Below are 14,551 nucleotides of genomic sequence, written 5' to 3'. Positions count from 1 at the left end.
GCTAGTAGCCATTGTAGCCAGCAAGGGGAGAGGAAAGGAGGCTGTGAACACGGGACTAGGAGGCCGGGGTGCGGTATATTGGCATCTCGTCTTTCCCATCTGCAGTACCCACAGCTGGGGTATGATATTGATGTCCTCTCCTTGTTGTATAGACCGGACTATGTTCTGGGTGTCAGATGTGCAGCTAGTTCTTCCTCTCTGGAAGCCAGTCACAGTCGGCTAGCTAGCTAACGTCATCTCTGAACCCTAACAGCCACTGTTAGCCTGTTAGCCTTAAATGCTAATTTAACTAGAGGCAGGGGGGGACAGAAGCTAAGCTAACGTTAGCTAGCGAGCTGCTAGAGACGTAGGTAGTGCTGGCTAACTAGGTAGCCTGACGTTGTGTTGCTATATGACTCGCTAACAGACAAAGCGAGCTTTATATATTTGCGAATTCAAAACGTGTGGGGAACTTTGCATCTCTTGGGAATTCAATTAATTGGTTGTCAGTTGTGTGTTAACAGTTGGTGAGCAAGGACGGTTGCTAACATCAGCACACCAATAAGATACCAGATAAGAGTATCACTGTTGCATATACAGCCCAAAGTAGAGGATCATAGATCTGAGGCTTTGCGTTAGGCTTGCTTAACTTGGTTTTCTAGTTTATCAAGATAGTTTGGTACCCAGCCCATCACTAAGAGTTAGATAATAAATAGCATATTCGCCATACTGTCTGTTCTGCTCTGTGTTCACCTCAACCCCTTATCCAACCTAACCCAACCTTCACCTAACCATATCCTAAACCCTCACTGATCTTCATTTTCAGCGTCGTTGGACTGTTTCCAACACTTTCGGCCTCACCGTTCACCTCTGCCCTCCTGTATTGCAGCAGCAGCAGATGCAGGTGTTGCCATGAGTGTGAAGGCCTTTGAGCTGGTCCCCGCCGTGGAGCGCGAACTCCTGATGGGCGACAAGCATCGCATCTGCATCGAGTGCGTGGAGTGCATTAGCAAACACCTGTACGTGGGCACCAACGACTGCTTCATCCACCACTTCCTGCTGGAGGAGCACACCTCCGCCAAGGGGAAGCTGTCCTATGTGGCTCAGAAGCTCCTGCACAAGTACCTGGGCATGAAGAAGCCCGTCTCGGAGCTGCGCGCGGCGTCGGCGCTGGAGCGCCTCATCGTGCTGTGCGACGCCACCGTCACCGTGGTGGACATGGTCACGCTGGAGCCCGTGCCGTCGGGCGGCGGCGCCAAGATCAGGGGCGTGGCCGCCTTCTGCGTCAACGAGAACCCGGTGAACGGCGACCCGTTCTGCGTGGAGATAGGCGTGATCTCGGCGAAGCGCCGGACGGTGCAGATATACATGGTGTACGAGGACAGGGTGCAGCTGGTCAAGGAGGTGACCACGCCCGAGCAGCCCTGCGCCGTCAGCCTCGACGGCTACTTCCTGTGCCTGGCGCTGTCCTCGCAGTACATGATACTCAACTACAACACGGGGGCGTCCCAAGACCTCTTCCCCTACGATAGCGAGGAGAGGAAGCCCATCGTTAAGAGGATCGGAAGGGAGGAGTTCCTTCTAGCTGCCCCCGGTGGACTGGGTGAGTCATTACAAAAACACCCAACACTGCAACTTCCGCCCAAACAAGGGATCTGATCTCCTACGAACAACCACAGTGTCAGCTTTTCTTCTTGATTAGTGGAATATGATCTAAGTAGTTAAAAACATATTTCCTTATTGTGAGTAAAGGCAGGACACTGAATGAAGATCGATGTCTCATGCATACACACTCACTATCGCTCTCTACTCAGGAATGTTCGCCAACGCCAAGGGCATATCCCAGCGTGCACCTGTGAACTGGTCGGAGAGCGTGTTGGGTGCGGCGGTGTGCTTCCCCTACGTGGTGGCCCTGGACGAAGGCTTCGTCACCGTCCACAGCATGCTTGACCAGCAGCTCAAACAGACCCTGGCCTTCAGGGACGGACACATCCTCCAGGACTTCGAAGGTACTAGGGTTGCAAATTGTAGACTCGTCCATGAATCGATCATAGGTAAAATGGTAAATGGACTGCACTTATATAGCGCTTTTCCACCTTAGCAGCACTCAAAGCGCTTTACAATGGGCTCTCATTCACCCATTCACACACACACTCACACACCAATGGCGGTAGCTGCCATGCAAGGTGCTAACCTGCTCATTGGGAGCAATTTGGGGTTAGGTGTCTTGCTCAAGGACACTTCGACATGTGGACAGTCGGAGCTGGGATTTGAACCACTGACCCTTCGATCATTGAACGACCCGCTCTACCAACTGAGCTACAGCCGCCCCCAATGTATGGTAATGTTAACGGTCAATCCATCGATTCATTGTAATTAAAATACCAACATTTCCAAACAATACCAAAAGCGTTTTTTTCTTAATCAACGCTTTATTACGGACGGACTGGGTTATTTTTCTCTGCCTGCTGGACGTCACAGCTCCTCCTCACAAACACTGAGCCGATGGTGGGTTTGCTGCAGGTGAGACGAGGAGGAGAGACAACTTGTCAGAGTGAACGTTCTTCAAGCGACAGAGCATCGCTGTTGTCGCCGTGTTGTATGTGTAGGTTTTTCAAAGTGGTCCCACAATGCTTTGCTTGGCCCGTTTCATTTTCAAAAATATGCCGCTGTTGATTTCTCTGCATTTCTCCCGAGATGGCTGCTTCGCTACCACGTTGTTTGATATTAGATCGAGTAAATTTCACGTGCTCGAACAAATCCTTAACGATCAATGAATCGATCTTCGATTAATTGTTTGCATCTCTAGAAGGTACCTACCTAGCCTAGATCTGCAATGTCTACTGGTGGAAAACACAAGTGTATTCCGCTGTCTCTTGTCAAACCCACTCATACCTTTAAGTGCATCGAGGACGAGCTGAAGAGGACTGTCCAGCGTGGGTCCCGTGTGAGCTCAATATCTCCCTCAGGGTTTCCCCTGAGGACCTAGTATCATCCAGGAGTGCAGATTGTGACCCGTCCCTCCGTGTTTGTGTCCCCGTGTAGGGAAGGTGGTGTTGGCCTCCACCAAGGCCGTGTACGTGCTGGTGCCCCTGCCCCTGGAGAAACAGATCCAGGATCTACTGGCCAGCCACCGGGTGGAGGAGGCCCTCGTTCTCACCGAGGGAGCCCGAAGAAACATTCCCAAAGACAAGTTCCAGGTGTGCGCACGCACACACACACACACACACACACACACACACACACACGAAAGTCATGGCAGGAACTAAAATCATTCAAGGGGCACTGATGTCAAAATAAGGTCGTACATAGTTCTCTTATTTGTGTTACTGGAATCTCTGAAGTAATGTTGTCAATATTTCACTAGGTTCCCCTTTCCTTCCCTCCCGCTGTATACGTTCCTTTCTTTATGCCACGAAGTGTAGAACAGGACCGAGGTCTCTAAAAGACGTCTCTCTCAGTGTCTAAAAGACGTCTCTCTCTTTATCCGTCTTATTTCTCTTCCCCTTCAGATTTTGCACAAAAGGATCCTCCAGCAAGCCGGATTCATCCAGTTTGGACAGCTTCAGTTTTTAGAGGCGAAGGAACACTTCAGGTAACGAACTACCGTGATTCATAACGGTGATTAAACATGTTGAACACCACCAGGGGCCAGTTTTACATATTCATTAAAGGATTTTAATTATTTCAACTTCTAAAATTGGTCGACTCGACTGACTTGGTCCCAGTGCTGTCTTATTAACTCGCTGGCTAAATGTTAGAAAGTCGCTAGTAGGGCTGGGTATCGATTCGAATTTCAAGAATCAATTCGATTCCGATTCACAAGGTTCAGAATCGATTATCGTTTTTTTTTAGCTGTAACCTTAATTACATGACTGCCAAGTTATGCAACACATCAATACTAGGGCTGGGTATCGATACTGATTTCCAAAAATGAATGAATGAATCATTGAATGAATGAATGAACTATTCATTCCTTCATTTATTCATTCATTCATTAAATAAAAGATCGATTTTGGGATTCATGAATCGATTCTGAATCATTTGATTCAGAATCGATTTAGAATCAATGAATCGATTATTTTTTTTCTTAACCCAGCCCTACTCGCTAGTATCCTTTGAGCCCTTTCATGGTACATCATTGGTAGCTTATGATTCGAGGCATCAGACTCTTCTTCTTCTTGACCTACGAAGATAACCAGCCGGAGACTGTAGGTTAGGCCAGCCTTCAGGGTTCGCTCTAGCCTCTCCTGACCTCTGACCCTTCACCCCCCCCCCAGTAAGGGTCAGCTGGACGTCAGGGAGCTGATCTCCCTCTACCCGCTCCTGCTGCCCTCCTCCTCGTCCTTCACCCGCTGTCACCCGCCGCTCCACGAGTTCGCCGACCTCAACCAGCTGGCGCAGGGCGACCCCGAGACGCTGCGGCGCTGCAAGAGGTTCCTCATCTCCTACCTGGGCGAGGTGCGCAGCACGGAGGCGGCCAACGGCTGCCGGGAGGACGTGGACACGGCGCTGCTCAAGCTCTACGCCGAGCAGGATCACGAGAGTCTGCTGGACCTGCTGGCCTCCGACAACGCCTGCCTGCTGGCCGACAGCGCCCCCTGGCTGGAGAAGCACCACAAGTGGGTACTGCGGCCGGATAGACGCACGGACGTGGCGCCGATGGAACGACGGATGACACGAGGAGGAGTCAAGGAAAGACTTTTGAGATTCAACCCCCCCCCCCCGTCGGCCATGGGGGAATCTCAAAAGTCTTTCTTTGACTCCTTGTGTCATCTGTCATTATATCGAAGGCAACTCCAGTTCTCACACCCACAGCCCTAGTTAAATACAATAGTAGAACATATAAGACAAGGCAAGTTTATTTGTAGCACATTTCAGCAACGAGGCAGTTCAAAGTGCTTCACGTGAGACATTAAAAGCATCAAGACAAACTGCAAGAAACACATAAAAGGTCATATAAAACGAAATGCAAAAACAAAATGCACGAAAAATAAAATACAGGAATAAAAGTTACAGTGCAGTGTATGAATGAATAATTCATTTTAATATTATTCAATATTATTAATTATAATATTTTATTATCCTTTTTTCCCCTCTCCTTCACCTCAGGTATTTTGCACTGGGACTTCTTTACCATTATAACAGCCAGGATTCAGCAGCGTTACAGGTAGACATCCTCTCCTGAGCCCTGCTAAGCATTTACCATCAACTGATTCTGAACAGATCTGGACTGAACCATGGCCCTGTAAAGACCCCCCCTCCCCCCCTCTCTGTTCTCCTCTGTCAGATGTGGGTGCGCGTGGTGAACGGGGACCTCCACGACCCCACCAGGTCCGACCTGTACGACTACATCGTGGACTTCCTCAGCTTCTGCCCCTGCCCGGAGCTGGTGTGGAAGTACGCGGACTGGGCCCTCCAGAGAGACCAGACGGTGGGCTCCAACACTCGGGAGAGACGCGCGCACACACGCGCACACACACACGCACACACACAAACACACACACACACACACACACACATACACTTTCACATCTATTGACGAACTGTATTGGATGAGTGGTGGTAACCTCATGGCCGTCCCTGATCCCTGACCAGATAGGGGTCCAGATCTTTACCAAGAGGCCGGTCTGGAAGGACCAATCGGGTCAGCTGAGCTCGGATGACGTCATCGCGTACCTGCAGAAGCACAGCCAGGCTCTGCTGCTCTACCTGGAGCACCTGGTCCTCGACCGACGCCTCCAGGTGAAAACACACCGGCGTGACGCTGAGACCTGGTCGCCCCGCGTTACCGTCACCGTCGGAGAACACTCGCACCACGTCACGCTTAGCAAGATTCGCTGCTTAGCAAGATTTGACCGTTTTTTTTAAACGTGAAAGTGTTCGCTAATACGTCGTGTTTGTTCTGCTTTGTCCACCCTGCGTCTTTGTCCATCTCGTCCCCTCCGGTCTCCCCGGCCGCCCCGTCCCCCCCGTAGAAGGAGAAGCTCCACACCCACCTGGCGGTGCTGTACCTGGAGAGGGTCCAGGCCCTGCTGTCCCGGTCCCCTCCGCCACCCCGGGACCAGGTGGCCGCGGCCAGGGAGAAGCTCCAGGTTCTGCTCCGGGAGTCCGGCCTCTACCGGGTCCAGCTGCTGCAGGGTGAGATGACCGGCTGGGTTCTGCCTGTCTGCACGAGGGGCGCAAAATCTAGAATATTCACTAACGTCTTTTAATTAACAGGAATTTATGGTAATTAAGGGTTACTTAATTCTAAGTACTAGAAATGACTAAAACTAAAAGTACTAAAACTAGAAATTTATCGTAATCAACCAAAAAAAAAAACTATTTTCCAGTTCATCCCCATTAATTCCCATAAATTCCTGTTAATTTCCATGGGAAGTTTGTGAATATTCCTGGATTTTTGCAACCCTAGTCTGCACTAATTTCTTGTGAGGGTTACTGTCTAAACAGGAAGGTTTGGTTGACCTCCTCCTCCCAGGTAAGGTCCAGGACTCGGAGCTGCTGCTACTGGAACGCGCCACGCTGCACGGGAAGCTGGAGGAGCACGATAAGGCGTTGCACATCCTGGTGCACCAGCTGAAAGACTTCCCCTCCGCCGAGGCCTACTGTGTCTGGGCCTCGTCCTCCCGCGACCCGGCTTACCGGCAGCGCCTGTTCCACCTGCTGCTGGGGGTGTATCTGGACCGGGATCTACCGGCGGCGGCGGCGGCGAGCGGGCAGCTGGAAATGGCGGCGGTCGACCTTCTGAACCGCCACGGCGAGGCGTTCGACGCGGCGCGCGTCCTGAGCGCGCTCCCCGAAGGCTGGTCGCTCCAGCTGCTGAGGCCCTTCCTGGGCCGCGCCCTGAGGTCCAGCATGCACGCCTGCCGGACCTCCCAGGTTGCACTGGGGCTGGCGCGCTCCGAGAACCTGCAGCTACAGCACGACAGGGTGAGAGAACCCGGGTCTCGGCTAGCGGATCATTCCGTCTTAGTTTGGGTCGCGGCGGCGCTTGTTTTAAACGTTGAAATGTAGGGATGTAGGGAGGATGTTTTGAGTTGTATCAAATCAAATCAAACTTTATTTATATAGCCTAGTACATTTCATACACAGAGGCAACACAATGTGCTTTACAGAGAGCAATGGGGGGGGGGGTGGGGGGGGGCATAGGTCCCACCCCTACATATTCCAGAGGGAAGCAAAAAAAACAGTTTTACCCGGGGGCCAGAAGAGTAAGTTGTAAAAATTCTTCCCTGACCCCTGTCAACAAGACGATCGAGCTCCTGGAAAATGTTTGTCGCTTGGCTAAGAACATATACAGAGCAGTAAACATGGGCTAAATACTTCATAATAGAGACATGACTAACAGTAGAGTGCACAAATAGTTACAGAGAAGTTGCCTACATGGTAGGCCATTACGTGTTAGCTATCCCTGTAGTCTCTAATAGGATATTTAAGTGAGTCATATAACAAAGCACAGTAAGCACTTAGCAGAACAGGCTCATAGAGAATGCCGCAAGGTATTGTGGTTCTTCCTGTATTTTATTTTTCCCGCATTTTGTTTTAAACATCCTTTTTATGCATTTCGTTTTATATGACCTTTTATGTGTTGCACTTTGATGCTTTTAATGTCTCACGTAAAGCACTTTGGAATTGCCTCGTTGCAGAAATGTGAGATACAAATAAACTTGCCTTGCTTTGTCAGCTGAAACAGCGTCTGAGGCCTGTCTTGGTGTCGGAGAAGAAGGGATGCCATCTGTGCCATAACACCTTCACCGAACCGGACTGTGTGTGTCTGCCGGGGGGCGTGCCCGTCCACACGCACTGCGCCGCCCGGAGAGCCAGAGACTCGCCCTCGAAAAGACAACTAACCAATAGCAGCAACCATACATGAGACCCCGCCCACTCAAGCCCTGCCCAGGACCGATCTGATTGGAGGAGCCGGGACGCAGCAGGATCATGGGTTATGGAGGGTTCTGGAGGGATTATTAGTCACAGAGAACCCATGACCCGGGAACAGCTGGACCGGACCCTGGGCCCAGAGCCAGCTCGGAAACTGGGAGTGCTGCTCCCTCTCTCCGCTACACAGTGTGTGTGTGTGTGTGCGCGTGCGTGTGTGTGCGTGCGTGTGAGATCATGAATGAACATATTTATTCCTGTGCTGCTGCTGTTGTTCATACAACACTGACACTTGACTGCCCGACTGTGGATTGAGAATGAAAACGATAACAACCCCCACGGTGTCAGCCCTCATTTCTATCCTAACAGTAACAGACACTTTGAATTGAATTCTGAAGCCAGGGGCCAGGTTTAGTCCTCAGCTAGACTGGTTCCGTTCTGAACTGTTCTGCCATTCTGGATCTGTGGTCCTGCTGGGTTGGGCACCGGTGTTGGGTACTGGTTCTGAACCAGACACGGTCCGGAGCCGGTCCGGAGCCGACGACGTGGAGATTACACTACCAGAACAGAACCAAAATCACCTGTGACACCACATTGGATCAGGGGATCTGAGGCACTTCAAAGGATGAGAAAATCCTTGAGAAAATGAGAGAAAATTAGGGATGAGGAGAAAATCCTTCTGGGCTCATCTTCTGCGAGATGTTTTGGGGGATCTAGACTTCCATATTTCTCTACTTCAGTCCCTAATGTGTCCTTCACACACTACCGGAACCTTCTTCAGCCTACAGGCCACCAACCATGGTTTCACGTCGTTTCCATACTGTAAGTAATCCGTCGGTACCGAGTGAAAGCTTCTGCTGATGTGGGGATTGTCTTGAGTACGTTCACGCTAGTGTGGGATTCTAGCTCTTGTTGTCAGCACTAGCTGGTCAGAAGCATCACGGAGGTCAAAGGTTAAAACGTTCCACTAACCAAATCTGTCTTGCTAGTTGCTACTAGCTCAGAACAAGTCAAAGGTGTTTGTTAACAGCACTTCATATACAGTACAGGGATTCTTTCAATAATGCAAGCTTAAATGTTGAAATATCATTGTTTTATCTGAAGTTGCAGCTGGTGGGTTATTTCTGCGTCTGTTTCTAGATGACGGTGTCTGTTGTCATGCTTTCAAGGTTAGACATGATGTGAAATTTGTTAGATCTCAACTTTGATGCATTTTTTTTGCACTAGAGCACTGATAAGCACATGCTACATGGAACAACTTTACTCCAAATAGCTTCTCATGTCTCTTCTTTCAATGTTTCTTTCTTCCATGCATACGTGGTCTGTTTCTCTGCCTTCGAATGCAAGTAAACATGAGGTTGTGTGTCTTATGCTCTCGAGTTCTGATAAACAAAAAGAAATACCTTGACTCAAACAGGTCTCCTAAACTTTAATTGCCACTGTCTCAATTAAACCTTTTAAAGGTATACATTTTATATTGAAAATGCAAGCTCTTTCTACCCTGTTTGCACATGCTCTGTTAGAAAGTATTTATTTAAGACGGTGGAGGAAAATAGCATTGTTTCATGATTGAAAAGAAGACATTTTTGCTTTTTTATTATTGAGTATATCATGAGACTGAAGTATTGATTATCATCAAGAGCAATTATTTCTGTGATACCTAGAAAATAAAATTGGATATCATTATTTTCATTTTTTTCTTAAGTGTGTCCAAACTGTTACCAACAAATGATTGTGGGTGTGGCTGAATGCTCCATACTGATTGGTCTGGGCCTCTGTGGGTCAGATGTTCCTATTGGACACATTAAGCACATGCAATCTGAACCCTGAAGACGTCATCAAAAATATGGACACTTCGTTTTCCTAGCTCCCAATACTCCCAGCGTTGTCCCCATGGATGTCTTCACCTGTCCAGTCTCCTATGTCTCCAACAGCACAAACAAGAATTTGGAAGGCTTCTCTATATGATCATATTCAAATTGCTAATAGCTAATCCCTTTGTATGTATTTTCTATCAGTGATATTTGAGTTGCAGGCTTGCCGTAGTCGTCGTTAGTGCCTGTGCTACCCACTCTGGCCTCCCTCCAAAACCACCAACTCACACATCGGTGATCAACTTCTGCACAAACCAAGGGTATGTTCAACAAGGTGAAACGTTCACAACTGTTCGCTAATAGAGATGTAGCCCGATGTATTTCTAGAACATGAATAAGTCACTGTTCTCAGACACTCAGAGCTGTTTGACCCAACAATCTGTAACATTGTTTCTTTCTGAACGCACCCCTAATGCCACTCTATCTTCCTGTACAGTAACCAGTAACCAACAGTAACCTTGCGTCCCAACTCTCCACACTTGATCCTGAAATGTTCACTTTCCAGCTCAATACATAGATTTCAAATCAAAGTTTTGGTGTAAGTGCCCAAACTTACATCTATCCCAATACTTTAACTTCTATGTAGGATAGTGGGCAAGTTCAAAGTTCACGAGAGTCCTTCCTTCTCACCCTCCCCCACCAGTGTATTTTATAAATATGTATACAGATACTGGTGTGTATATACTGTATTTATAACTGTTGCTTTGTAAATCAATGCCAACGTCGGTGGAATGTACAAAGTGTAAAGATGTTCCTTTTAATAAACATGACAACCTGTATGCTTACATCACTGGTGTAATTGTCCACAAATCATTTTACAGAAAATATGACTAGTAATTTGATTTGCTATAATTCATGCATTATTAATTCACAATTATTAAATATGAATCATTGAGTTGTACAGTATAATGACAGAGGTACAGATTACATTAGGGTATGTCATTGAGATAAAGTATTTGATGGAACTGAGAACCTTAGGTTATGAAGGCTATTGTGTAAACATTCTTGATTTGCGTTTTCTTGATACTCCTAGCAAAGCCACTTTTCTGCAAAGAAAACAGGGTTGTTGAGGCTGAGAATATAGCAACACACACACACACACACGCACACACACACACACACACACACACACACACACACACACACACAAAGACAGGTGTGTGTAGAACCACAAAGGAGTCCTTACCCCTGACTGTGTTGAAGCAGCTCTGGCAGTGCACAGCTTCCCTATAGACCCACATGGTGTCGCCTGCTCGCAGATCCCCTAGGGGGCAGTAGCACACCTCGCACTGGACAGGGAGGGAGAGGAGGAGGTAGATGGAGAGAGACAGACAGAGGGGGAGGGAGTGAGAAGTAGAGAGAAAAAGAAAGATAACAATCACACCAGGAAGCAGTTTTTCAGTGCACAATGTCGTCCACATCTCTTGTCTGATCAGACATGTTAGTGGCAGAAGGGAGACGCCTGTCGGTGGGCGTGGCTAAACCGTGAAGCAGGTAGTGTGGGCGTGGCTAAAACCTTGAAGCAGGTCGTGTGGGCGTGGCTAAACCTTCAAGCAGGTCGTGTTGGCGTGGCTAAACCTTGAAGCAGGTAGAGTGGGTGTGGCTAAACCTTGAAGCAGGTAGTGTGGGCGTGTCTAAACCGTGAAGCAGGTAGTGTGGGCGTGGCTAAACCTTGAAGCAGGTCGTGTGGGCGTGTCTAAACCTTGAAGCAGGTCGTGTGGGCGTGGCTAAACCTTGAAGCAGGTCGTGTGGGCGTGTCTAAACCGTGAAGCAGGTAGTGTGGGCATGTCTAAACCGTGAAGCAGGTAGAGTGGGCGTGTCTAAACCGTGAAGCAGGTAGTGTGGGCGTGTCTAAACCGTGAAGCAGGTAGTGTGGGCATGTCTAAACCGTGAAGCAGGTAGTGTGGGCGTGTCTAAACCTTGAAGCAGGTCGTGTGGGCGTGGCTAAACCGTGAAGCAGGTAGTGTGGGCGTGGCTAAACCTTGAAGCAGGTAGTGTGGGCGTGGCTAAACCTTGAAGCAGGAAGTGTGGCTGTAGATCAGCAGGTCGTCCAGGATGATCTTGGCTCCGCTAGCTGGGAGGGGTTTGCAGCAGTACGAACACACCCCTTTCTCTGTGACATGCCTGCGCAGAGGAGGACAGCGAGGGAGACAGGGAGGAGGAGCTGTGTTAAGTGTGCTAAGCGCATCCCTGTGTTAAGCACCCGTGCAGAAGTAGGGATAACCAGTTGGTATTAATACTTAAAGCTCTAGTTGGGTTTTGGGGATAAGTAGGCCTAGAGATGTTTACCATGATACTGGGACCTCAGATTTTCACTGCAATCTCAGAGTGCATCAGTAGGCCTATCATCAGACAGGCTTTCGTGCACCTGGGCTGGTCTGTATTGAACACAGTCCAGGGGTCGTCCAGGGTCATGCTAACCTGATAGGCGTGGAGAGGGCAGCGTGGGTCGGTGTCACGGCGACAGTGTCTGTGGGGTCCGTCTCCATGCTGTGACGAAAAACAGAGACGGGAATGAAACGGATATGTGAGGGTGGAAACACAGTTTTCATTCTGCCCTCAAACATTGTTTGGACCACTTCACTTAGGCCTGACACATCATGAGAGGGAGGAGAGGACTGGAATGCTGTGAGGTGTCGAGTAGGCCCAGCTAAACATGTCTTGAACCTGAGATGTATTTGCTAATTCGGCATGAGTAAACCTTTTCTTAAAGCTGTTTCGTTACCACACCCTAGATCGCAGGTTTGAATGAATAACTACCCCAAACTCCATTCCTGTATTGTCAGTTTAGAGGGGGACGAATTACTTACAATGGCTCGAAGGCACCACTGTTTTTTATTTGACAAATGCACTGTGACGGGGGTTGTTTCCCAGAGGAGTAAGAGTTTCAGATACAAATTCAGAAGTTGAAGAATATATCAAGGTATTTCAAGATTAGTTTGTCAGCGCTTACTCAATGGTTGAAGGATTATTCCACTCTGTCTGTGTCATTGGTGCTGTTGTCCCATTTCTGCTTTGGGCTGTGATGCTTTTGGAGAGGGAAAGAGAACCAAAAGCCAATATAATAATTATTAACGAGTATCATACTAAAACTATTATATTATTTCACATCATAGATACTCCTTTCACTGATGATGAATATTTCCTCACTCGTTAGCATGCTCAGATTCTTTCCCAGCTGTTTCAGTGATGACAGAGCTGCAAGTTAAATTACAACGAGCAATTATGAACTGTGTTTTCCTTCCAGCAAGAACTTGCATGATATTGCACGAGTTCATCTAGTTCAGGGGTGTCAAACTCTGGCCCGCGGGCCAAATTTGGCCCGCAGTGTAATTATATTTGGCCCGCGAGGCAATACCAAATGACTACTAGAGCTGGCCCGCCAGTATTCGATTTTGCATGTCTGCACTGTTAAGTTATATATTGTATGGTAATAAGCGTTGCTTGTTCCATATTCAATGTTAAAGCAAAACTTGTTTGGGTCCATATTCAAATTTTCATTTGTTCAATGTTGGCCCGCGATTTTGTTCAAGTTTTAAATTTTGGCCCACTGTGTATTTGAGTTTGACACCCTTGATCTAGTATATCTGTTACGGCGGCACCTCCGCGCGCATTCCCCTCCGCTCCTCCGAGCTTGCCGGTGGCCCGACGCAACGTGCGTCGGTCCGGCTCTACCCCGCGGCGTTCGGGGTCTCCCGAATTCCCGCCTCCTGACTCCAGAGATGGGGCGCATTCGCGCTCCTCATCCCCGGAGAGTAATCCTGAGACGCCCAGCACCTCAGCACGCGCACGGCGCGCGCTCCAACGCCACAGGTGAAGGCAATCGTGGTGATTAGTGAACGCGCTTACGGCTGAGTGCTGCGCACCGGGTCCCAATCATCATCATCGCCTGCCTACAAGAACCCTGGTTTTCTCCATGCTCATCGCCAGATCTTCCCATAGAATACCTGTGACCCAGTGTGCAGTGCTCGGCTTGCCTGCTATCACCACCCCTGGACTGAAACACGGATTCCCTGACCCCCCTTCTGGATATGGACTTTGATTACGGATTACGGATATTGGACATTGTTTGTTGATCGCCTGACCCCTGCCTGTTTATCGTTTTTGACCTTGCCTGCTGGACTTATTAATTTATTATTAAACCGCCCTTTGGGCTTTGCATTTTTTCTCTGCCTCCGGTGTCGTGCGTTTGGGTCCAAATCCAACCCAGTCATAACAGAAGATCTGGCCAGTATGGACCCAGCCGGCACTGGAGAGCAACCGGAGACACCTTCGGCTCTCCAACTCCAAGGACGGGTGATCGCTGATCATGCCCGACTACTGCGGGAGGCCTCTGTCGCCATGACCGATCTACACACACGGATGGAGGTTCAGAACACCCAACAAATGGCTCAGTGTCAGCAGATCCAGGGCCTGGTTGCCATGGTTCAGGCGATGTCCACCCAGATCGCTGCCCTCACCTCCATCGTGTCCCAGGCAAGTCCGGCAGCTCCTGTGGCATCAGCACCCATTCCCGCTCCCGTCCCCGTGCCGACGCCCCAGCCTGTTCCTATGGGCCCCCAGCCCCAGCGTGAACCTCACCTAGCTAACCCCAAGCCATACGATGGGACCTTCTCTGAGTGTAGGGGCTTCCTCATGCAGTGTGGATACATTTTCCAACATCAACCCAGCATGTATTGGTCTGACGCTGCACGGGTGGGCTACATCGCTACACTCACCACTGGGGAGGCTCTGAAGTGGGTCCAGGCAGCCCTGGGTCCGGGCAGTCACCTCCGCGATGACTATGCTGCTTTTGAGGCCGAGTTTAGGCTAGTTTT

The 14,551-nt window shown here is 49.2% G+C and overlaps 1 protein-coding gene across 1 annotated transcript; it reads left to right on the top strand.

Moving 5' to 3' along the window:
• Positions 1-40: 40 nt before the first annotated feature.
• On the top strand, positions 41-7,976 carry tgfbrap1 (transforming growth factor, beta receptor associated protein 1). The gene is made up of 12 exons (XM_084446912.1): positions 41-119; positions 869-1,582; positions 1,794-1,988; positions 3,025-3,179; positions 3,492-3,574; positions 4,260-4,601; positions 5,092-5,149; positions 5,270-5,413; positions 5,578-5,724; positions 5,958-6,120; positions 6,461-6,912; positions 7,667-7,976. The coding sequence occupies exons 2-12, from the start codon at positions 892-894 to the stop codon at positions 7,853-7,855; spliced, it is 2,619 nt and encodes an 872-aa protein (XP_084303038.1). The 5' UTR covers positions 41-119; positions 869-891; the 3' UTR covers positions 7,856-7,976.
• Positions 7,977-14,551: the final 6,575 nt, after the last annotated feature.

The sequence above is a fragment of the Borostomias antarcticus genome (genome assembly GCF_949987555.1).
Source record: "Borostomias antarcticus genome assembly, chromosome: 12".
Taxonomy (NCBI): Eukaryota; Metazoa; Chordata; class Actinopteri; order Stomiiformes; family Stomiidae; genus Borostomias; species Borostomias antarcticus.
Note: the sequence above shows the minus strand (reverse complement) of the source record. Positions and strands in the feature narration are given on the sequence as shown.

Bases quoted from the DNA above. Each gene is read 5' to 3' on its own strand.
- tgfbrap1 (XM_084446912.1), top strand. From the start codon at position 892: ATGAGTGTGAAGGCCTTTGAGCTGGTCCCCGCCGTGGAGCGCGAACTC. The intron at 1,583-1,793 runs GTGAGTCATTAC...CTCTCTACTCAG, and splicing joins AGCTGCCCCCGGTGGACTGG to GAATGTTCGCCAACGCCAAG. The intron at 5,414-5,577 runs GTGGGCTCCAAC...ATCCCTGACCAG, and splicing joins CCCTCCAGAGAGACCAGACG to ATAGGGGTCCAGATCTTTAC.